This window comes from Cuculus canorus, chromosome Z, assembly GCF_017976375.1.
Source record: "Cuculus canorus isolate bCucCan1 chromosome Z, bCucCan1.pri, whole genome shotgun sequence".
In the NCBI taxonomy this organism is placed as follows: domain Eukaryota; kingdom Metazoa; phylum Chordata; class Aves; order Cuculiformes; family Cuculidae; genus Cuculus; species Cuculus canorus.
The window spans coordinates 77,800,060-77,824,711 of NC_071441.1; the positions used below are offsets into that span (position 1 = coordinate 77,800,060).

The 24,652-nt window shown below is 48.0% G+C and overlaps 2 protein-coding genes across 10 annotated transcripts in view; both read right to left on the reverse strand.

The window, feature by feature from the left end:
- Positions 1-3,646: 3,646 nt before the first annotated feature.
- Positions 3,647-10,919, reverse strand: SEC11C (SEC11 homolog C, signal peptidase complex subunit). Its single transcript, XM_054055002.1, has 6 exons — positions 10,765-10,919; positions 9,451-9,560; positions 9,138-9,287; positions 7,431-7,550; positions 6,175-6,232; positions 3,647-4,946 (listed from the first exon to the last, which is right to left on the reverse strand). The coding sequence occupies exons 1-6, from the start codon at positions 10,804-10,806 to the stop codon at positions 4,893-4,895; spliced, it is 534 nt and encodes a 177-aa protein (XP_053910977.1). The 5' UTR covers positions 10,807-10,919; the 3' UTR covers positions 3,647-4,892.
- Positions 10,920-19,846: 8,927 nt separating this feature from the next.
- ZNF532 (zinc finger protein 532) overlaps positions 19,847-24,652 on the reverse strand; it is a 36,808-nt gene continuing 32,002 nt past the window's right edge. For all 9 annotated transcript variants that reach the window (XM_054053997.1, XM_054054001.1, XM_054054000.1 and 6 more), the window contains 3 exons: positions 24,313-24,425; positions 22,600-22,747; positions 19,847-21,635 (listed from right to left, as the gene is read on the reverse strand). In XM_054053997.1, coding sequence (XP_053909972.1) covers positions 21,141-21,635; positions 22,600-22,747; positions 24,313-24,425 — 756 coding nt within the window. In that variant the 3' untranslated portion in view covers positions 19,847-21,140. The remainder of the gene's footprint in view (positions 21,636-22,599; positions 22,748-24,312; positions 24,426-24,652) is intronic.

A 24,652-nucleotide genomic window follows, 5' to 3' on the forward strand; every position in this document is an offset into this window, starting at 1 on the left:
CTCTTTTACCACAAATAAACCTTTCTGCTGTTTTGTACATAAGCTACATACATTTCGTAGGTTAAAGGCTCCGCCTTCACATCAAATCTCAGGGTATGCTGCCTCGACCTACTTTAATTTGAAATCGTTCCTTAAATGCTCCCGGTTTTCTACCTTGTATTGTGGACTCACTGAAAGTTTAAATTGGATTGCCTCTTAGGTGGTTAAAGTCACAGGGAAAAGCAAGGATTCAGAGAGCTAATCAAGTTTGGGGTTGAATTTTCTGCTTAATTACAATTAGCTTTTTCAGCAGAGGGATATATTTTGCCAAGAAACAGACATTTTCAGGGTTTTGTCATAAAACAATGCAAAAATCTGTTTAGCTCCTTCAAACAATCAAGCCAGGTTATTTGAAGCAAACCACCAACAAAAACTCAGCATGAGGAGTTTCTGGCAAAGGAAAAAACTCATTTTCCTGCCCTGAAGCAACCCGACATCTTTATCCCTTCGAGGTCTACCTTTGCTTTCATTCTGATAGCCATCGTGAGAGTCTGCTCTCTTCATTGCGTTCCATGGGAGTTTGTCCTTCCTGCCTGCAACAGGACAGCCCCTGGAAAGATCTTTATTCCCACAACTCGCACGTGTCTCTGGGCTCAAGCACATGCAGAGCTGATGCCTGCAACAATGGACCTGAAGCTCTGAGCGCCCAGCAGGCTGCCCGACGGGTCTGCACGGAGCGCGAGGGGCAGGCTGGTGGTTTTCCGCAGCAGCCAAGGCTGCCCAGCTTGTGCTTTTCCCTGAATATATCACATTATGTATAAAACATGCCAAACACATCACAAACTCTGCCTGACTTACCTGTGAGATAGAGCCGGGGCTTTCTGCTGCCTGCTGACTTTGGGTGGCTTTTGGGATCAAAACATCCATTGAGACATTCTTAGGACCTTCCTCATCCTCTTAGAATGACAGACAAGCCAACCCCCCGACAAGAGCCGACCCCCCCCTTTCCCTGCAGTGGCAGAGCGTGTGCACAGTGGGGATGCTGGAGCAGTGGTACCCGCCCGTGTGGAGAGCCTTGGGGCCGGAGAGTGTGCCAAAGGCCAGGAGGGGCAGGGACACAATAGGATGGAGGCTCCCCATGGATGAATAGTCTCCTCTCAGCAGCAGGGAGGGATCGGGGTACAAGGAACATGTGTTATCACTACAACCGATTCCTTCGAGACACCTCTCTTTCTTACAGATCGAATCCCATAACACAAACCCATGTTTGAACATCAAGAAACAGCTCTCTCCATTTTAAAACACCTCTCTACTCACCTATCCTGGGGCAAAATGAGCTCTTGTGCTCCACAGCAGGAAAACATGGGTGTTAAACACCCTTACCACAATTACACACACTAATCTGCTTCCTTTACCTCTCAGACAACTGTGATTGTTCTGTCAGCAGGCAGTTGGGTGGAAATAAAAGGGGATAAAAGACAAATGGTGTGCCTTTCATTATTGTCTTTGTGGTGATCCTGATGTTAGCGACAGAGAATAAACAATGGCTTGAGCATATCGCAGATGTAATAACGGGTGCGACCGCCAAGGAATACTTTGTAAATGTTGAAGATGCTGAATAGACTGAGCTCCAGCGCTTCCGCCCCGCAGCCGGGGCAGGCCTTCTGCAAACAACAGAAAATTGACTGCGGTAACAGTTCCCTGAGGAACCAACGGCATTTTTCAGAGAGCTCCACAACTTTACAGAGACTGAATAATATGGAATAATAAACATTTATTTAATAAGGCTGAGTTTAAGATATTAGACACTGCTTGTGCATCCAGTTCTACATCTCCCACTGCATCAGGGGGCTCAGAGCCCCATCCAACCTGGCCTTGAACACCTCCAGGGACGGGGTGCTCAGCACTTTTCTGGGCAACCTGGGCCAGGGCCTCCACCCCTCCTTACAGGAAAACATTTCTTCCTTACGTCCCATCTAAACCTGCCTTCCTTGGCTTTAAAGCCACCACCGCCCCTTGTCCTACCACTACAGACCCTGGTAAAAGTCCCTCTACATCTTATCAGCCCCCTTCAGGTACTGGAAGCTGCTCTAAAGTCTCTCCCCCAGCCTTCTCTTCTCCAGGCTGGACAACCCCAACTCTCAGCCTGTCTTCACACGAGCCTGTCCTCACACATGCCAGTGCTGGAGGTTCTCCAGCACTGGCATCATCTCTGTGGCCTCCTCTGGCCTTGCTCCACCAGCTCCACGTCCTTTGTGTGCTGAGGACCCCAGAACCAGACACAGGACTGCAGGTGGGTGTCGCAGAGCAGAGCAGAGGGGCAGAATTCCCTCCGTCCCTGCTGGTCCCACAGCTTTGGATGCAGCCCGGGACACGGGTGGTTTCTGGGCTGCAAGCACACATTGCCAGCGCCCGTGCGTACCTCAGCCCATAAGAAACTGTGCCCCAGGCTGCAGGGGGACACTTGTGTGTTCACGGAGATGGGAACCAGCTCCTGCCCTCGCCCTGAAGGCCGAACCTGTTCTCCTCCTTTGCCCTCATCCCGCTCCTGGTTTCTTTCCCCCACGTGCTTTGCTGAACCTGTTCAGCTTACAAACCCAGCAGGGAGCTGCCAGCTTCTTCCCAGGTTCACACGCTGTGTGGGCTCCCCTGAAGATGAGAGCTCACACAAAGAGAGAGGTGACCAGGCTGTCAGCAGGAGCACCCTCCGATCTCTGCACCCGGAGCTGATCCACCTTCTAGCTTGTCCTGGGGAAGCCTAGCAGCAAAGCTGGTAACACGCAGCTACCGAATATATCAGACAGCAAACGGCATTCTCTCTGCTGCAAACACTAATTCTATTTAGAAGACATTAAATCATTCAAGCATTGCACAGTGCAATTTACTCACAGCAGAAAGAAAACATTCTCCTGGTACGCATTTCGCCATCGAAGCTCATTTATCATTGCTCATCAGCCTAAGGAACCAAAGTTTCTGCGCTGTTACCTAGCAGAGGGAAGGGTTATACCAGAAACCGAGAGTCTAGACAAAACCCCTGGCACCCCTCCCCTCCACAGCTGTGACACTAAGGACATTAATGAGCAGCACTAATTAACTAGAGCATCAGAAATGGAAATGTTGTCTTAAAGTAGCTCAGACAATTGTGGGAGTGAAAGTCAAGAACAGACTCATGTGCAACCCAGCCCAGTCGTTTGCGAATGATCTCTAAGCACCCCAGGCATCCAACCCAACCGACCCGCGGAGCAGCCACTGGGCAGCAGGCTCATGCAGCTTCTCACCGAGAAGGTACGGCTCCCAGTGATCCACAGAAATGCCATGAGAAGTATTTAGAAACGATTATGAGATTCCTCAGTCCCGAAGTATAAGCAGCCCATCATCCTACTTAAGAACAGCTCTACCATGTTTTAGTGCATTTAGTATATAGATGTTATCCTGGTGCCATTTTATTAATCCTCAACACATCCCCATATTAATGTGTCAATCCATCGTTTGAGTCACATCTAGAACGCTGCTCTCCAAGTTGGAGCTGGTTGTGTTGGGGGTATGTGCAATAAATTCCAGTTTCAGCAATACTGGGGGGGAAAAAAAAAAATTGATCTTCCTGCACACAGACTGTCTCCAAAAATTGAATTATTTTCTTAACCAGGGTGGCACACTTCTGGGAAGGCTGCATTAAGGATACCTAAATTATTCTGACATGCCATTTATTACAACCAATTTTATTTGTACACAATTTGGCACAAAATAAGTAATTTTTATAATACAGCATGTCGTGAAAACTGTGTAGTAGGACACAAAAGAAGTAATATTAGTTGGAAAAATTCAGCAGTTGTCTGCCCCTCAGTCCTCCCAGTCACAACAGAATGGTGCCATTACTGTATAATGGTACAGGGAGGCAGGGGAGTTCAGAAGAGACAAAACTCCATGGGAAGAAAGCATCACGCTGTTCCTTATCAAAGCTACAAAATAAAGCAAGCCCGAAAAACAAGGTCTTCTCTGTTGAAGGTACAACGCTGACTTTTGAAGCCAAGAAGAGAAAAATCCAGAATTTCATCCAAGACAGCTGATGGGAAAGTTTTAAAGTGGGAAATCAATGTTATGTTAAGAGCACTCAGGTATGATACGACAGAGGAGAACAATAGTCTCTAAACCTACATGAACCATGTCTTACCCTCACTGGCCGTATTGCCCAGGTGCTCTGCTCTGCTGTTCATTAAGGAGCTTAAAATGAAGCCCTCCAGAATCTTTCTGCTGGGTTGTTTCATAGCTAGGAACATAAAGGCAGAACGGTTAACAGCCCGAGTCCTACAAACATACGGTATCCCTAAAAATCAGGCCTCTGGAAATCAGCTTTTTGTCCCCACGCCAGAAAGAAGCAAGTTCCAAAAAGCTCCAAGTTTCCATTTCTCAGTCTGAGACCCTTTTGTGTCCGTTTTCGGCAGACCATCTCTATGCGACCTTCTTCAGGCATTACCTGGCTGAACTCCAACACCTTGCTACCTGCTCTAACCCCTGTGCCGTGTCCTTACTAGTACCACCACAAACCACCCGCACGCTGTGGAAAGAGAGGACGCTGGCAGATTAAGAATACCCAAACCAAAACAATGAGCAAACAGGAGGGAGAAAGAAACTTAGAAAAGCAACATGGCATGTCGAGGAGCGCATGAGCAGCTTGAGCACGTGATGGTGTCTTCCAAACAAACAGAAGGCCAACTGAGAGCAGCTTCTATCTGCGACAGTAAATGTGCTATCGCAGAACCAATCAACAGCCAAAGCCTCACTTATTAGCTGTACGGTTTATTTAGACCAGACAAAAGCTTGCACGGTTCTGTAAATGCATACAGAAATATATTAGGTTTTTCCCCTGTACATTTAACTTCGCACTTTTCTCCTGGAAAAGTGACTCCTTGTTGCTAGGATTCACGTTTCAGCAGCACATATGCTCCCATCACTGCCAGAAGAGCGTACTGCAAAAGGAAAGAGAATACAGACTGATTAGAATTTCCCTTCATAGCAGCTCTGAAACGATGAACTGTTCCTAGCGTGCCCTCTCCGACGCTGCGCCTGCCAGATGAGCACACAGAGCTGTGCTCCCAGAGAATTACAGCAGCATTTGAATGGGATTGTATCTATCATAAGGAAGAACCACAACTCCACACACTCAATTTATGGAATTCCTATGAGTTAAATCATAGAATCATGGAATGGTTTGGGTCTGAAGGAACCTTAAAGATCATCCAGTTCCAAACCCCTGCCACGAGCAGGGACACCTCCCACTGGATCAGGGGCTCCAAGCCCCATCCAACCTGGCCTTGAACACTTCCAGGGACAGGGCAGCCACCGCTGATCTGGGCAACTTGGGCCAGGGCCTCACCACCCTCATCGTGAAGAACTTCCTCATAATGTCTAATCTAAATCTTCCCCTTTCCAATTTAAAGCCATTCCTCCCTCATCCTATCACTCCATGCTCTGGTAAAAAGTCCCTCCCCAGCTTTCCTGGAGCCCCTTTCCCTACTGGAAGCTGCTCTAAGGTCTCCCCACAGCCTTCTCTTCTCCAGGCTGAACAGCAACTCTCTCAGCCTGGCCTTGTATGGGAGGTGCTCTAGCCCCTGGATCATCTCCACGGCCTCCTCTGGACTCGTGCCCATAGTTCCATATCCTTCTTACACTGGGAATTCCAGAATTGGACACAAGGCTCCAGGTGGGGTCTCACCAGAGCAGAGGGGCAGAATCCCCTCCCTGCTGGTCCCACTGCTTTAGACACAGCCCAGGACACGGTTGGTTTTTGGGCTGCCGAGCACACGTTGCCGGCTCCTGCTGAGCTTCTCCTACGCTAGCACCCCAAGTCCTTCTCCTCATGGCTGCTCTCACATCATCCCCCAGCCTGGATTGAAAGTGTAGATTGCCCTGACCCAGGCACAGGACCTTGACCTTGTTGACCCTCACAAGGCTCTCACAGCTCCACCTCTCCAGCCTGCCCAGGTCCCTGGACTGACGTTTTCAAATGACAAGAAATGCTCAGTTCTACCCGATAACAGATGAGCTACAATGAGCGAGGAACCAGCTCACTTTACATCACATACCAAACCCCAGAAACAGATGCACTAGCAGGTATCCTTGCAGACAAGACTCCTGCCACCTTCACTTGCTGTTTGACAGTCTGAAATTCAAATATGCAAATCTCTGTACACATACCTTAAATTTGGGGTAGTCATTCATTATGATAGTCACCATGCCAACATACGGCAAAAACCTGGAACGGACATGAGATGAATGCAAAGTTAATCCTCAAATACACGTTTCAGTGTTACATAGTCTTGAACATTTTCGATAACAGATTTCAGAGAAAAAAAAAATCTGATAAGAGAGCAAGAGCTTTAGAGATCATTTGTACTTAAGGACAATTTGGGAGGAAGAGCTCTCATGTTTCCCTCTCCTCCCATGCTTCATCCTGCTGGGTATTATTAACAGCACTAAAACCACATGGGTCCCAGGGATGGCAAAGTGAATATCGTTGTGATGAGGGGTTCCCACAAAAGCCTAGCAGTCTACAGCCCTGGGAACATGCTTTCCAGGGGCTCCTGTCATTCTGCAGCCATAAAAGCTGTACAATCTAACACCAAAAGGGTTTCAAACTGGCATGGAAAGCATTTTAAATGAGCATTTAACCTTGCAGACCAGTACTCAAGACTTAGAGGGGCACCTGCTCTGTTTCCTTTTATTTAACTTGAAGGCAGAGTCTAAAAAATCAAGCAAATAAATATCCCTGCAGAGAAGCATCTTGTGCTGTTATGCAAGTTACCCCTTTATTTATGACGGCTTATGGAACACTTTAACCGGGCAAGAAAACAGACACGTGTATAGCACGGAACAAGCAGCCCTGCTTCCCGCCTGGTTTGGCTCGCGACATGGATCCTGGTCTATGGGACATAGCCTCAAGCTTGCCATGGCATCACAAAGCCTCTCCCAGCCCACACAATGCCTTGCCAAAAGCATTCCAAACAGGAGCAGTGTAAAACAATTGTTTCAACGCAGAGCTGAATGCAAAATGATTTACTTTGTCTGTAGGTAAAAGGTATTTGAGAAAAACCTTAAGGGTTTTCATCTCAGCTAGGAAGAGGCCAACATCAAAAGATCAAACCTTGCAATTAAGTTCCAGGAGAATGTGGAAATAATTTTCTAGCAAATACAATGATAAGTTGGTTACTTTTGTATTTACTGGTGAATTATCTGTTAAAGATGCTGCTTGTTCAAAAACCTCATTTCCCCTTCTCCCGTTGGTGAGAGCACTACAGAAAGCAACTTCTCCAGATAAAACAGTTTTTTAATTACTCTTATCTATGAAATTAAGACCTACCACGCCAGACCTAGTTTGTAGCAAATGTGGAACCGATTTAAATGCCACAGTTCCTATATTAGTACAAAGGACGCAGATGTTTTGCTTTACTTACCCTCTTGCTCTCCCAACAACATCCTTCTTCTCTAACCAGTTCTGACCTTCTTTGTACAAGCCTCTATCATCAACTTCGTTATTGTCACCTTTCGTCAGAAATTTGATGTCCCCGTTTTCTCTGGAAGGCAATGCGGTGAGACACTAAACACCACTTCATTTACAAACCTCAATTAACAGCGACACAGCACAAGTGCTACAAGATTAGATAACACTGTTTACCTCCAGCCCTGCTCATCTCGTGTGTTTAACAAACACCATTAAATCATTAATGTTACAGACTACTCAGTCTGCAGATTTTAAACATAAGGGCTTTTTAAAACACTCTGAGATTGCCATTTGATGTCAGCAATTACACAACAGATGTGGAAGGGACATCGCCTGTTCAGAACCATCATTAATTTAACCAAAGTAGAACCACAAATTTCAGATGAGGCAGACCCTGAAAATCTTCCCTTAAGAACACTTTAGGCAATCCTCTTTCAAGTTCCATGCACTCATTTGCTCGTAGCAATCATTTATGCCAAAATAAAGCTTTAGAGAGACAAAGTCAGGCTGCTCCGTTGGAGATGGAGCTGACAACCTGACCTCTCCTGGGCACACAGGAGGCTCAGTCTTTTTGTAGTAATAAAGGTTTAAAACACTGAACACGCCCATATCGCCACCTTTCCCTGCTATTTCTAATGAACGAAGTATCACAAGCTACATTTTGAATGTGGTATAATTTAAATGCTGCTGCTGGAAAGCCTGTCCCAGTTCGCTCCCTTTCAGGCATTGTGCATACGTGCAGGTGATGGATGCAAGACTTCGGTTCAACACTCCCATTTAAATAAAGTTATTAAGGTTGCAGTCTCCCGAATGATTCTGCTCAAGAAGCTGCTAACTGCAAGCAATGAAGGAGAAACAAGGAGGTTTTATGAAGACAAATTAAGTATTAAGAAAGAAAAAGAGGTAATTCTTGGATATCCATATTTGTTTCAAAAATGTGTTGAAAATTAGGTATTACTTAAAGCTGAACACTTTCAGCTCACAGCCAGGACCGCCTGAGGAGCAAAGGGCCAATGCTTGGCACTTCCAGGTCAGCTTTTTGCTAAGTGGAATTAAAAACAGAACTCCCTCTCTGTTGTTTGAGAAGGAACTGTTTATCCTATCAGGCACAAGCAACAATAAACAACAGTCATCGACCTGCCGCTTTTCAGCGTGAACTGTTGCCAGCACTGCAACTAACAGACACAAAGAGAAAGAATCTTGTCTTTCATTGAGTCAAACTTCTGTTCTCTGGAAAACTTAAGTGAACAAAGATCATGTACTGGTCAGATTTCATTGACAGCTCTGATCCTGAGCCTTCCCCTTCCTTCAGGGATCTGCTCTCTGACGGAGCTTTCTCCTACCCAAACCCCAGTGTGACAGTAGTCAGGACTGGAGCGGACTCTGCTCCCTCACACAGCACCACTGCTGGCCAAACAGTGGGCACGGCTCGCGTTTCTGGACTGCACACCTGAGCAGCATTACGGATGAACAGGGATCAGGGTCTTGGTAAGTGCGCCACAGCCTTGGGACAGCAGCAATGGCACCCTAGAGACAAATTTTACCTTACAGCACATCCTCACCTGCCTTTTTCATCAAACACTACCAAATCAAAATGGAACTGACAACCACGGTGGAGGAAACGGTATTTAGAAAGAAGAAAAATGCCAAGCTGCATTACTTTTCATGTATTTTGATTACTCTGTGAACTATTGGAATGTCTCTGCCTTCGACTTTAAAAACAACTATTTCACCAGCTCTGATCGGGTCATTGTGGAAGTTGGTTAAGAACAGCAGGTCTCCCCTGTGAAAAGCTGGTTCCATGCTGCCACTGCAAACGAAAACAACAGAAAGAGTTTGTTAGCATTACTAACAAAGTGTTTGGGCATCTCTTTAAGCAGGTGAGACTTCAAACTCCAAACCTATCCAAGGGGGAAGGGGAGGAGACAAAGGACAGCAAAGTATTTGGACTTTAACAAAAAAAGGCAACTTGCCTGAGTACCACGACAATGGGGCTTTCGCTTCCCGTCACGACGATCAGCCCTTTCCATATCATCAGAGCAGATGACACTATCATAGCAAAGTTTAAGACTTGGTAATACAGCTATATGGAACAAGAAAATTGGGTTTAAACATTACCATGTTATACTAGAAAACACAATGTAGAATTCCAACCCATTTGCAGCACTAATCGCAGTCTAGGCACATGGACTTCTGTGTGAGCATCATATTGCAGCAGCAGGCTCAGAGAACAGTCTTCCACATCGGCAATCCAACCATAAATACCCATCCAACCACCCCGCAGCAGAGTGTTTTAACCCACTGCCTCAGTCCCAGCTTACTGTGCCCATGTGATACTCCATGTGTTGGCACTCGAGGCTAGTGACAGCACGAGCAAAGACTTCCAAAATACAGGAAGCTCTCTGGAAATAATTAATCTACTTCAGTCACACACCCTTTGCTCCTACCAGAGCTCCTCGGTATTTCAAATAAACAGAAAGAAGTAATATAATGGAACATTTTTGTGTAAACAGAGGAGCGGTGAGGGTAAAAGAGAGATGATAAAACTTCCCTTTATGCCATTGTCAGGAATCTGGAAAGTCTTACGAGTTTGGCTAACTTTCTGCCCCAAGACCCTACTGCTCCACCAGCTGTTACAGCAGGGACACACTCTCTGCACTCTGCTGGCAGCCAGCTTTTTCCTTTCTCCTGCTTCACTTGGCAGTGGCCAAGCTTCAAAATCGGGAGTAACTTTTATTAAACAGATATTTAAACAAGATCAAATCAATGAACTCAGCACAGGATGGACGTGGATCTGTTGGAGTGAGTCCAGAGGAGGCTACAAGGATGATGCGAGGGCTGGAGCACCTCCCATACGAGCACAGGCTGAGAGAGTCTGGGCTGTTCAGCTCTGAGGAGACGTTAGAGCAGCTTCCAATACAGAAAGGGGCCTCAGCAAAGCCAGGGAGGGGCTCTTGACCGGGGAGTGCAGGGAGGGCTTTAAATTGGAACGGGGAAGACTGCGACAAGATCTTGGGGAGAAATGTTCTCCTGGGAGGGTGGGGAGGTCCTGGGCCAGGTTGCCCAGAGCAGTGGTGGCTGCCCCATCCCTGGAGGTGTTCAAGGCCAGGTTGGATGGGGCACTGAGCCCCCTGATCCAGGGGGAGGTGTCCCTGCCCCTGGAACCGCACGGGCTCCGGGGTCCCTCAAACCCAACAAGTCCCACGGTTCCCTGAAGTCGGACAGAGAGAGCCGGAGGGCTCCCCCGCCTCCCGCTCACGCAACATGGAGCCCGTGCCGAAGCCCACCTGCCGCTTGTTCATGCGCCGCAGGTCCCCGAACAGGTCCATGGCGCCGCCGGGGGAGCGGCAGCGGGCCACAGAGCCGCTGGAACCGCCGCAGCTCCGGCTGCCGGCCAGGGGCCACCGCGCTGCTCCCCGGGACTTGTAGTCCCCCTCCGCCGCTGTCCCGCCCACGCGCTGTGCGGCTGGGGGCGGTGCGGACTACAATTCCCAGCATGCATCGCGCCCGTGGGGTCCTGGTCGAGAAGCCCCCTCGTCTGAGGCTCACGGTGGTGCCAGTCCAATTCTCTGTCCTCAGGGACTACTGGTGGGCGCTGAGAGACCACAATAAGGTGGAATGAGCCATACTAATCCGCGCAGCGACACAGCATTGGTCCCATCCTGCTGAGCGAGGGCGTTTGGATCAGGCAGCTGCTGCGGGCAGCCCTAGTCTGCGCCGGCATGGCGTGTGCGCAGCTGATTGGCGGGGCTGGACGGGGCGGGGCGGGAGGAAAGATAGGCGTGGACAAGGAGGGAGGGGCGGGCCCAGGAGATGGAGGGGCGGGCCCAGGAGATGGAGGGGCGGGGCCAGCGTTTTGGCGGGCTGCCGTGAGGCGGCTGAGAGGGTTGGGGGCGTCTTGGCGGTGAGAGCCCTCAGCCTGGTGCCAGGGCGGGCACAGCCCCTGGGACGGGGTCCCAAGCTCTGGGAGCAGCCGCAGCCCCTGGGACGGGATCCCAAGCTCTGGGAGCCAGGACAGCATTTGCCTCGCTGGCGATGGAAGGACGCGGATCGTCCCGTTCCAGCAGCCACCTTGCACCTCAGCTCCGCTCAGGGCCTTGTCACTGGCCCTGGGAGGAGAACCCCATCAAGGAAAAGCTGTGCTGCCCCGTGGCAGCAGCCTGGTCCGCTCCGCAAGCGTGGCTGCTGGTCGGAACTCGGCTCACAGCAGCCTGCAGCATGGGGTTTGCACAATCACAGCCTTCCCTTCGCCTTCATCCCACAAGAACTGGCATTTGTAAAGTCTGAGCTTGCAGGCAGTGGTGAGAGAGCTGGGCTTGGTTTGGGGGATTCCTGGATGCTCCCTTTAGCAGGAGTGCCAGGCAAAGGAGTTTTTCCCATTGTTGTGCTCTTTGAACCAAGTGACTGTGCAGTCAACCAAATTTTCAGCTGATCCATGTGAAAATGCTTCCAGATAAAGCATTGGGATGATGAAGAGGGGAGTGTTTCAAATGGCATTTTCACCCAAATCCAGTTCCTTGCCTGTCTCCACAACCAGACCAAGTTACCTTCCCATGGGCTGACCAGAGGATTGTTTGACATCAATTCCAGTTCTGCCTTTGAATGATTCTGTGAACATGAGAAAAAAACAGCCAGATATGTGCAATGCCCAGAGCTTGCTGATTTCCTGGGAGTGAAACGGACCAAACAATGAGGATTAGCTCCTGAGAATGAGGAATGACAACAAAGGGACTCAGAGCACAGGGAAATGCTGCTAAGATAAGTGGAAGCAAATTGTTTGTGTGAGGGAGTGTTGGAAAGGAGATTCCGGTTTGCCAGAAGCTGCTCGAGACTTGCTGTTAGCAAACAGCAGGAAAACAGTGACCAACAGAGGCTGGACTGGTGTTAGATTGCAGAGGAGTGTGTCACGGCATCACAAAGGGACAGGAATGGCAAATGGACAGCAGGAAGAAAGCTCTGAGGACACAAGCTAGTCCTGATCTTGGCAACGTCCTTGATGTTCCACCTGATTGTTCTTTCAGCGCTGCCAGGAGAGTTCCTCTAATTTACTTTACTTCAGGTTAGGTTTTTTTCTCTGGTATCCCTTAAATCCCCAAAAGAGACAATTGTGTGGAAGTTTCTGCAGCTCCCTAGGAGCAGGTTTTCATACCATGCTGCTCAGACAGGTTTTTGAAGAACTAGAGGTTTTGTCCTTTGTGTACAAATCTGCTTGTCAGTTTAAAAGAAATGACAAAATAAAGATTAAAGATGGTGACTGGGACAGAACAATCTGCAATTAGAATCAGTGTAAGGGAAACTTACGCTGCCCAGTCTCTTGCTGGTGACTGGCATCCACAAAGCCTGGAGCTGCATGCTTTTCCTGCTCCTTCTATAATGTATGGAGTCCTTTTGCCAGGCTTACAGAGGTGTCCGTGTTAGGCAGAGCAAAGGAGCAATACAGGCAGTTCAGTGATGCTTTAGGGATGAGTTCAGATCTGCTGGTCACCTTCTGCCGTGGAGCCACGTGAGAGCTCTTACTGCGTCAGGGAAGTAACTCAGGCTTTTGGTTTCCTACTTGCTCCTCTCAGAGTGGCTGATTGCAGATTCTCTTAAAAGAATCGAGTGTCTCACATGTTCTTCTGTTTCAAATGCATCTCATCTTGATGAATAAACCGTCAATTGCTGTCGTGTTGTTAGATGAGTGCTGAGATGATGATTTAGAACCCACGCCTATTTATGAGCTGCGAACCTTTGCAGCGCCAGCGAAATCCTGCTTTTCAGTGCCTGAGTCTCCCATGAATGCATTTCCCTGCGAAGCGACGATCACAAAACTACTAATTAAAATATAGAGCACATAAGCTACTCATTGTCTAATTACATTTCTCTCCCAGAAAATTATGCCTTACAAGCAAAAAAAGGCCAAAGTCTCATTTGCACCCGAAATAACTGTACCTGGAGTCAATCTCAAAACCACACTGCTGATTTACACTGGGGTAAAAGAACTGGGTTTAAACCAGTAACTCACAGGCAATTACTATTAATCTGAGAATTAAATATTTGTTAAATTTGCTTTACCATGGAATGAAATCTCTATGTTTTTCTTGGGGTCCTAGATGTACATCTCACCTTAGCTGCCAAAATAATTCCTTGTATGAATGCAAAATATCTTGTTTGCCTTAATATGAAAACCCACAACAAAACAGTTTTTGCTCCAAAATACTGTGTTCCACCCCCAAATCCCTACTACAGTAGAATAAGTTTAAACCTCGCTTTGCATTTAATTCTATGTTTACACTGAACAGTAAATATGTTATATAAGTATGTTCCTGTTATCCATTATTCTAAGCAAGTTTCTCACCCTGTTTGCAAAGTTATTCTACACTGGTAGTGGTGTTTGAAGTGCTTTGGGCTGGTTAATGATATCCCACTCCATGGAACTGTTTCAGAGTGGATTTCCTGGTTTGAGTGCTGAACGGTACGGTGATACAGGATAGTGACCTCGCGCTCCGGCTGCCAACACGCTCTGCAATCCTCAGATGCTGTGGTGCAAGACACGGACAGGACAGGCGCAAGGAGGTAAGGCTATCAGCCGTGGGGCTCTCTGGGGGCTGCTGCAGCCACCAGTGAATCGTGCCCCTCCTGGAGCTGTGGCAGGATCTCATGGGTGTAAAGGAGAGGGGAAGACTTAGGATGCTGTTGTGCACCCTGCACGTGTAGCTCAGTGCGGCTGCGCTGTAACGAAGAAGCCACAAAATGAGCAGCTGAAACAAAATGGGTGAATGTGCATCCTGGTCTAGAGTTGTGCTGCTGCAGCACATGGAACGAAGGGAAGTGGCTGTGATGGCAGAATGAGTATTACTTTCCCATTTACTAGGGAAAGGGCAGTGTCTGAGGGAGAGCAAATGACAAAGCCTGGACAGCGTTAGGACAGTTCCTTGCAGTCATTCCCAATGGAGGAGTTATAAGTGAAAGATCAGATGATGGAATCTAGTTCTGTAACAAGCAGAGAGAGACAGCAGAGCTACTGCATGGGCAAGTCAGAAAGCAAGAAGGGAACTTTGTGCTGAGACACAGGGGGACTGAAGCTGTGTAGTTTTGTTTTCAGGGAGGTGCAATATGCTTGTCCATGGCACAAACCCACACCAAATTCTGAGACTGAGTATCTTTGCCAATCAGTTTGCTATTGATTAGATTTCCAAAGCCCAGAAAACGCTTCTACTCATCCAATGTTCATGGTAAGTCAAGGGAAATATGTTAGGAACGTGCTTTTCTTCCCTTTCCACCAGTGCTAGGAATCACCCACACTTCTGTTATTTTGCTGTCTGGATGATTTAGATTATTAAAGGTTACATGTATTTTGAAACCTTCCCGTACTCTGGGTGTTTGACTTCAATATTTGTACAGCAGATCTTTTGGAGGTCTGCAGCTCAAAAATTATGCTAATTTTTTAGTACACAGAAAAAATGTAGCTCTTGACATTCCGGCTGATTTGCCCTTTGCAAACACCCAGGCGTTAGTGCCAGCTCTAGGTATAATATTTGAATTGCAGCTCTTTGTGTTCAAAGGGATTGCTCATGGGCAAAGGACAAGCACCTTGCGCCTGGGCTGAAAAATGTAGGTTAATAGAGAAAGCCCACAAAGTCCGTTTGCAGCCACTCAGAGTGAAGCACAGAGAAATGCAGTGACTGATCTCCCCTTCAAGTACTCCCTTTTTCTAAACACTGGGAACTATTCTGCTTCTCGCTCCTGTGGCTCAGCAGGCTGCAAGAGCAGCCAGCAATGTGCACAGTGCTGGCCGAAAGCAATGGGGTGCCCTTACACCAATGCAACCCTGTCTTCCGGATTCGTGCTTGGTGTACTGCGCTGGCCCTGTGAGCAGCTGGAGCTGAGTTCAAGCAAGCAGCAAGCAGCTGCCTTTGCTCTGAAAGAGGCTTCTGCTCTGCCTGCCAAGCAATAGCCTTGAGAGGGAAAAGATGTGTTGGAGAAGGGATGTATTTCAGGGGAAAAGGACTGAGGAAGGAATATCAACAGAGGTTTTAACTGAACACATCTCCTTTGAGCCCTTTGCTTTGGAAGCAGTACTGCCCGTGTGCACACAGTAGACACTACTGTTCCTCAGCTCAATTTGCCTTTGCCACGTCCATAAACAGGATCATGATCCCAATTCCTCCTCCCATTACCTCCAGTTTGTTGCCAGAGGAACCATGCAGGACCATGTGTCTCTCTCTGCAGATCCAGTTACTCTGCGTGTCCCCCCAGGATCATGCACTTGAGCAAAGCTGCAAGGGACTCCACACTGTAGCCGGTGTCCGCCTCTTCAGTTTCTCAGGCAAAGCAACCTCCGAACATTGTTCTGTTCTCTGAGCCACGAAGCCAAGCTGACAGTATGGGCCAAGACAGACAGCCTGCTGCGACTCTAACCCTGGTTCAGTTGCCTCCTCCTGCATGAAAAACCCCGGTTCTGACTGACACAGCAGTGCCCACAGCTATCCTGCGGCAGCTGGTAGGGAGTCTCAAATACCTCTTTCCTCCGCTTGTGTGGGTTCCATATGGCTTCATTATCTGTGGTGCTTCAGGCTTCTCATTTCCACACACATGGTACCTACTGCTGTGCTGGACGGCAGTTTCTTCTGGGTGCAAAACTCCTGCAGTGGAATATGGTCCTGGGTGCGCACTCTTCCTTTTGGAAGCAAGTTCTGAAGGAGTTTCAGCTGGTTCTGTCAGGCCACAGCCCAAGCAGTCTCAGGTCACACTGTATGCCTTGCCTTCGCAATTCCAGTCGGGTTCCTAACACTGGGTGCTTAGCAGGCAGCACTTTGGGAGTGACCTGTCGCTGGGGTCACGTAGCCTTCGTGTCTGGGGTTACTAACATGCTTTCCTGCCCTATGTCCTGTTGTTTCGAGAGGGTTTTTTGTCAGTCGCTGAGACACCAGTCATTTGCATGTCATTTAATGTCATTTTTAATGGTACTAAACCTATTTCCTTCCTGACCCCCTGTGGATGCGCACACCCCAGTTTGGAGACCACTCTTTTGGAGCACCTGTGGCTTCTGTCCCTGCCTTCTCTGGGGAATTTTGTTATCTGCCTTGGTAGCAGGCGAGGATCACTTTGTAGGCACAGTTTTCAACCAGAATTTCTCTTTGCATGGTTGTGATAAAAAGGTGATAAAAAGTTTCCACTAAATTAGGGGAAGGTACAAAGGTTTTCAAAAATTCTAACAAAAAGAAATATTTAATCCTCATTCAAGAATGGTGAACTAACAATGTGTGTAAAGCGCTTGGTTTCGCGTTTTGCTGAGGGAGGGAGAACACAGATGGCTTAGAGGATGTTTTGTTTCTTTTTCCTGTGAAAACTGCTATGGCTTTTGCATAAAACCTGCTTAGCTTGAATCCAGAATGATCTGAAATGCTCCCAGCATTCTTACTGCCTTACATTACTGCCTTCCTGGCCTGGCTTAAGAGAATTTACATGTGGAAGGGGCTGGGAGCTCTCATGGAGCTCTCACCAACTCCCTCGGGTGTGGTGGGGCTATGAGGAGGAGCATCTCTGAAACCTCTCTCTGCTCCCAGACTGAGGTAGGGCTCTGTTGTCAGAGCCACCACTGTGCAGTGTTGGAAAGCTCAGGGGTGGGTGATGATTTCTTTAGGGAGCTACGGTTGCATCACTTCTGTGCCTTCCTAGTGTGTTTTAATTTCTGGACAGGTTTGTTTTTTCTTTCCCAAAGTGTGTCTGCAGCTTTTAATTGCTTGTCACCTCCCTGCCTTGAACCTCTTATGACTTTCTCACTGTCTCTCTTCTCTTACCTGGGAGGATCAGCAGTGTCGCAGGAGCCAAGCTGCCCGATAACAGTGCTCTGCTACCTTGCTGTTGGCTTCACCTGCACTGAAAAACTGAGGCCAAAACACTGCCTAGGATAACAAAAATGGAATTATATGGCACTTATAATTATATATACACATACACATTACAATTATATGGCGCTGGCACTTGAAAACCTTACTCACAGCACGTATAAGCTGATCTGGCCCCTGGTCACTGAGTTCAGTAGAGATGAATTTCCTCGTCGATGCTTGTGCCCTGACTTTTATGAGCGTTCGGAAAGTGCTTGATGTTACTGAGTGGAGCGCCCCATGTGAGAGAAGCGTCTTGGTGAGGTAAAGTGTCTGGAGCGGTGCTGGTGCTGCTCAATGTCTCTGTGCCTATAAAGGGCTCTGCTCATTCTGCTAACAGCGATGCTATGCAAATGTAATGACCAAGCAGTATTTGGAGACAACAGCTCCTCCAATTACAGCCTGATTGCATTCACTCTGCATTTTAACCGAGAAAGTGGCAGCCGCTTCACCCAGGAAATATTGCTGTGCTTGCCCTTTCTTATCAATCTGGCACAAGGAGCCGGGGCTGCACTAGCCGAGCAGACTCGGAGAGAGCAATGCTCCTAATGTAGCGCTTCCATAACCCCACCATCATATTAGAGTCATTAATGCAAACCAGCAGGATTTGAGGCTATGAAAGAGCAAAGTGGATGAAGGCTTCTGCCAAATCGTGTTAGAGGACATGACTGTGAGGGGTGCAGCACTCGGATTATTCCACTGATAGTCACATTACTGCTCCAGATACATTTTTCCTTCAAAGTAGAAACCAGGGGGTTAGGGAAGAAAACTGTGGTGACTCAGTTCATTTCCAGGTGATTCTGGGCCTTTTCTGAACCCTTGCATTGCCAGGACTTTTCAAAGAGCCTGCAGCAGCAGGGGAGGGCTCAGTGCTGCCACAGGCAGCTCTGCTCCCACCCTGGCTGGCAGCAGCCATCCTGGGGGACAGTTCTGGTGGAGATGGGGGTCTGCATGTGTCAGGATCTGCCAGGATTCAGTGCTGCCAATAGCTTCTTCGTGTTCCTTCTGCATCCTCCTCTGGCTGCAGAGCCCAGGGATGTAGGTCGGGTGTGCTTGTGCCTGCTCCGTTTGCCGCGTTCTGTACTCATTTTATTTCTCCCTCCATTCCCCGCCCCTCATCCTTCTGGCAGCCTGGACAGGTAACCTTTTAGCAGTAATCTGAAATTCAAATACAAAGAACTGACTCCTGAATTGCCCTAATGTTTGAGAAAGGTTTTAAAAGGAAATAGGTTTTTCTGTGTCCCATTATCAGCCTGGCAGCTGCAGTGTGCTGGCTGTGCCGAGAAAGGTGGTATTAACAGAATGAAAAGGTCAGGTTTATATAAAAACCTTTTTAAAACCAAACAGACCCACCGTGCTGAATTCTCTGCGGATGCCCAGAGGTTCAGAGCTGTGCACACCTTATGCAGGTCAAGCTGTGCGCCTGTAAGCGCGCTGCAGAAACACAAAAGGACAAGCGTGAAGCACAGTGACTGTGGTTGCCCAGGCTCAGTTTCTGCTGTGCCCATCTGGGCTGGCTGTGCTGGGGCTGAGCACCTCTTGAGTGGGTTAGACCAGCCCCGCTAACACCAGGGTGCCATGGAGGCAGCTGGGGTGGGCAGTGCATGCGCGCATCCTGCCCAGTAACCCCATCAACAATGAGGGCAAGTATTTGTGGGCTGGAAAAGGGGCCATGCGCCGGAAAGATGTGCGTTCATTTAATCCCCAAGTAACAAGTGACAGGACGAGGAGAAATGGCCTCAAACCAGGGTAGGTTTAGATTGCATAGTGGGAAAAATTCCTTCACTGACAGGGTGGTGAAGCCCTGGCAGAGGCTGCCCAGGGCAAGGGTGGAGTCCCCATCCCTGGAGGGGTTAAAAAATCATGTGGACGTGCTGCTTGGGGACAGGTTTAGGCACAGTGGAGTTGGGCTGCCTGTTGGACTGGATGAGCTGAGAGGGCCTTGCCAACCAATTCCGTGATTCTATGTGTAATTAGACACATCAATTACCTACTTCTGGAGGTAAGGTGAGGTGCGCAGCCCCCATGTTATCCCTGGGGAGGGCAGGATGCCAGACAGCAAAAAGGGAAAATAAACCAAAGTATTAATGGTGGCCATGAAAATTTACCTTTTACTGTCTGTTCACTGCATACAAAGCACCATTCCACATTGTGAGAACCCATCTGTAGTACAGCCTACAAGGCAGAGCGACAAATGAGTGTTCAGAGGCAGGAAGGGCAGTGGCGGCCAGCACCAGCATGCAGGAGCATCCCGCGGCACCAGCCCTATGCGTTAGGGTGACACGCATCTTGAGATCACTTGGTGTGCCGGTAACAGACACGGGATAGCGGCATTTACCAACAAACCAAATCACAAATGAGGGTGACAAAAGAAAGCAGAGCTAACACATCCATCCGCCGCTTCCAGAGTGAGGAATGTGGTTTACAGAGGTGGCTGGGAAGGATCCGTATTTCTCCAAACACTTCCATTTATAAAACTGTGATAAAGAACAGAACCTCACAAATCTTTAGGGGCAAAATGCTCCACATTTATTTACATATGAAATGTGTTTAATACAGTTGTGATGGACACTGTGTGTAGGAACATCCGACAGCAGCAAGACTCAAGGAACCAAACAATCACTACCGAGTACCATGCACCTATCGATATATACACAACTGGCTTTAAAAAAAAGTACAAAATCTGTTTTTTAGGGATACATACAAGGTATAAAATGCAAAAGAAACAAAAAATATAACTCTCACAGAGAACTCTATCCGAAAGGGACAGCGCGTACCGGGTTGTTCTGTGTGGAAGCGTGACCAGTGTCGTTAGAGGACTCCGAACCGATGTGGCACGTGTGCCCGGGCACTGGCACAGGCTGAGCTGCCTTCTGACGGTGCCCGGTGCTGACGCTGAGCACCAGGATGTTTGGCAGGAGCGCATGGAGCTGGGCAGGACCAAACCCTGCAGCGAGGGTCAGCTCTTCTCTTCCAGCAACCAGGAACAAAGGAAGATACGTAATGCTGTGCACTCGCTCTAGGTAATGTTTAATAAATTACAATGACAAAACCATTATCGTTATAAACCTACCCCTCTAATTACATCATATTTGTTAAATCCAGAGCACTCAGCCCTTTTTAACAGTTTGAGCTTTGATCGTGAGCACCTGATGGCCTAAAAAGTCACTTTATGACACAGCGAGTTGTGCGACTGAAGTACTTCTACTACTGGGGGCTGCGCCCCTGCTGGATCTGCCCCCTAAAACCACCACTGCCCGTTACGTGCGCAGTGGGACCTTTTTGTTTTAAAACAGATATTTTTAAGAGAAAGTTTAAAAGCTCCCTTAGATTTTTAGAAGCACAAGTTCTTGAAATTTAAAATCTGCCCTCCCCGCTGCCTTCTGATGCGCTCCCATGAACTGAACTTTCCTTTGGAAGCGTTCAAATAAGAAGCAGTTCCGGAGAACTGGAGGAACCACCTCACCGTTCCAAACTCTGCTTTAAAGAAACGTACTAGAAAAAAAAAAAAAAAAGGGAACAGGAAAACCCAGCTTTTCCACTAGATACCCATACAAACACATAACAAAGAGTATAAAAGTTATTAGTTTAAATATGTACAAACTCTTTTCAACTCAAATACTGCTTCCACGGGTGTGAGGGCACAGACAATGAGGTGAGTGGGACACTGTTATGCAGAATATATTGCAACAGCCTGAACAGTACTGTGAACACTGCGATACTTTGAGCTTCCTGTAGCAAAAGTGTCCTTAGTGTTCCAATGTGGAGAGGTTTTTGCGTCCCAGATGCTCCGATCACTTCTCAGCAGAGCTCATTCGCTTTGACTTAATGAAGGCCATGCCGTGTGTTCGCATGTGAGTGTTTAAGGCCGCTTCAGTTTCGAAAGTCTTGGCGCACACTTTGCACCTCCTGTCCGAGGCTGCACTGTCGGACGAATCATCCTCATGGCTGGGCTTATTCTCCTGCTGGTTGTCCTCCCCGGCCCCATTCTGCTTCGACACTGGCTGAGGCTCCTTCAGCTTATGTACGATGAAGAGATGCCTGGAGAGAGACACATGCGACGTGTAGCAGAGTCCGCACTCCCGGCACTGGTAAGAAGAGCCATCGGATTTATGCTGCGGAATGTGTTCGTGGAACTGGAGGAGATTTTCCGTTGTGAAGCCGCAAACAGCGCACTTATGAACTTTAAACACATTTATCTTCAGCTTCTTCAGCGGCTGCGTGATTGCCCCACGCGGTGGCCTGAACTCCAGCACAGGCTCCTCCAGCTTACGCTTTGGACTCGGAACCTGCAAAAGCCAGAAATGGAAGATCAAGTCAGTGTATGCATGCAGTGCTTCTCTTACCTGGCTGTGACTTGCAAATTTCAAAGCCTTTCCCTTGGGAGATTCCAGAACAACTTTCATAAACACAATATTTGAAATAATACAAGCCAATCTGTCCTGTATTATTGGGAAAACTAGGGGTTTCCTTACTTCAAACTGCACATAAAACTTGTTTCATCAGCTGTGCTGGAGCTGCAAAATCTAATACACAGCACAAACCTGAATGTTTGCCAGCATAACTGCACCATTTTTTAAACAAATTTAATTAAACTGATCACTTTTAATATCGTTGTTATTGTCCTGGAATGACTCTTCCTCGAGAACCCTCCCTGTTCTGCGTAGCTCAGATGGCTCCAAGATGTTTATGAAACCCCCGTATGTAGCTGTCATATTTTCAATAAAAGGACAATATGCTGGGCTGAGTGAGCCACGGAGAGGACAATGGCACTTTAGATACCAGGTATCTCTGTGTCGCTGCTGCCAGCTTTGGACACACTGTCAGAGGTGAAATTCTTCATCATGCACAGCCCAAAACACCTAAAAAGTGTTAATCTCTGTATGTAACAAGTCTCTGGACAGTGCTATCATCTTTTTTTTGCCTTCCTCCTAAGACTCATCATCAACAGAAGGATAGAATCGAATAAAATAGAATAGAATCGAATAGAATAGAATAGAACAGAACAGAACAGAACAGAACAGGACATTTTCAGTTGGAAGGGAGCTACAGGGACCTTCTGGTCCAGCTGCCAGACCTCTTCAGGGCTGACCAAAAGTTAAACAATGTTGTTAAGGGCAGTGCCAAAATGCCTGTCAAACACTGACATCCCTGGGGCGCCACCTGCCTCTCCAGGAAGCCTCTTCCAGGGTTTGACCACCCTCTCCGTACAGAAATGCTTCCTCTCAGTGACCTGAGGCTTCAAGTGATTACCTTTGTGTCTTCTTTCACTTCCCTTTCTTCCATGTTGGTGGATTCAGCCATTTCTTTCACGTCAGGGTCTTTAATGCCATGCATCAGCTGGATGTGTTTCTCCAACATCAGCCGCTTGGTAAAAGTACGTCTTGAGTCTGGGCAGTGCCTGCATAAACACAGAGCAGATGTGTGGATTCTCAGACATCAGGCACAAGAGCCACGGTGTTCCTAATGCTCAAACAAGACTAGGAAATGAATCCAGACTGGAGTACAATCTATTAAAGACAGTGACAGTGTTTTTCCTATCAATTGCACAGGGAATTATAGAAAAATGAGCACAATTACAGAATAAAACTGGAAATGTTTGCACAATTTACACACAGAGCAACCGAGGAGTTCTCTGAAGACAAATAACAGCCACAGTGGTACAAAGGGTGAGTCAGAACATAAAGCCTGGAAGCAGCTGGGTGTGTTTCTTGAAGCTCTGCAAACACCACCAAGCTGCACAGCCCGTTGGTCACTCCCCCAGGTTCTCCTGCACTGACATCTCCCAGGGAAAGCAGCTACCGTCCCGGCAGGATGAACGCTCCCTTCCAATGGCACTCAAGTCTGCATTCAAATCCAAACACTTTATCTCCTTTGAACTGGCAATCCCTTCTCGGCTCCCTGTCCAACCGCAAACAAACCAGCAGAAGAACCTTGTCGCTCCCAGCCTGTGCTTTGCTCCCCTCCCAGATCCAGCTGCAGTGCTTTCAAACCTCCCAGGTGCTTTTGGGAAGCATGTGTCTCCTGAGCTCCAGTGTTGGAGCAAACCGTACAGGTATCTGGGGGAGGGACAGCCCGACCAGGGCTGCAGGGGAGAAGGTGCACTGAAAATGCTCTCTGAGTATCTTGCATATGGGTTTAAATTTTCAAGTGGCATTTCATTTAACTCAATTTAACAAAAAGACAAACCCCAGCACTGTAGACATCTGGAATGAAAACAGAGCCTCCTGCTCTAACGCTACACAAAACCCATCACATGCCCTTTGTTGTACACCAAGACAAAGAGTGTCCAGGTCTGCTGGCTCCTGTGGGATGCCGTACAAACTCAAGAAACAGGAGAAAAGAGCTGATGCTGGGGCTGTGTCAGAGCAGCTGCGGAGCACGGAGACAGAGGGTCACCAAGCACTTGGCTGGATGCCATGTGATGCATGGCAGCCTCAGGTTTCCACACCATGGAGCCAGAGATGATGCTATGGCAGGGAAGGGACTGGTCAGACCCCAGCCAGAGACTGAACACAGCTTGCTGCTCCCTCCTCAGAACTTCAAACAGCCCTACAGCACTCGTGCACACACAAAACGGCAAGAGGGATGCCACAGAACATTTGCATTAGGTATTTCATCTGATCGACAAGGATTTTGCTATTAACTTAGGTATTGTCTCTGCAGCTACTGCAACACTGCTAAGGATTTTCAGGCATCACACGCTGTTCTATGCATGATACTACACAAGCACTGGCTTTTGCAGGTTGAAGAGTGGGCAGTGTGTTTGCAAACCAAGTTCACCATGGTTGCTGTGCTTTACACATGCAGGACAGCCTCAACAGTGTGCCCTGTCCATGTATCCAAATACCAGATTCATCTGGATGAACAGGACACCAGCTTTTAAACAGTCAACAAAACAAATTCAGTAACAACGTGATTTGTGGGTTTACGTTCTGTTTCCAAATAAACGAAGGCAGCACTTACGAGCACGTATAAACCTTCCTGATGCCTTTGTGCTTGATGCGATTGTGGCGACACAAACTGTGGGAGGAGCTGAAGGATTTGTCACACTGTCGGCACGGGTGTTTCTTCATTTGCTTTAAAAAAAAAGGAGAAAACCACATTAATTAAAGCAGCTCAGCAGAAGCGGTGCACGTGCCAAACCTTTTAATAGCAGGAAGGCAACATCGCTTACTGGTGCCGGGTACCTCACCTCGGAATCTACCCTGCTGCCAAAGCCGTGAACCCTGACCACTGCCAAAACAGTGTGGCCAGCACCACTCACACCCACCTACCGCAGCTATGAACTGGTGCCATAGGCTGC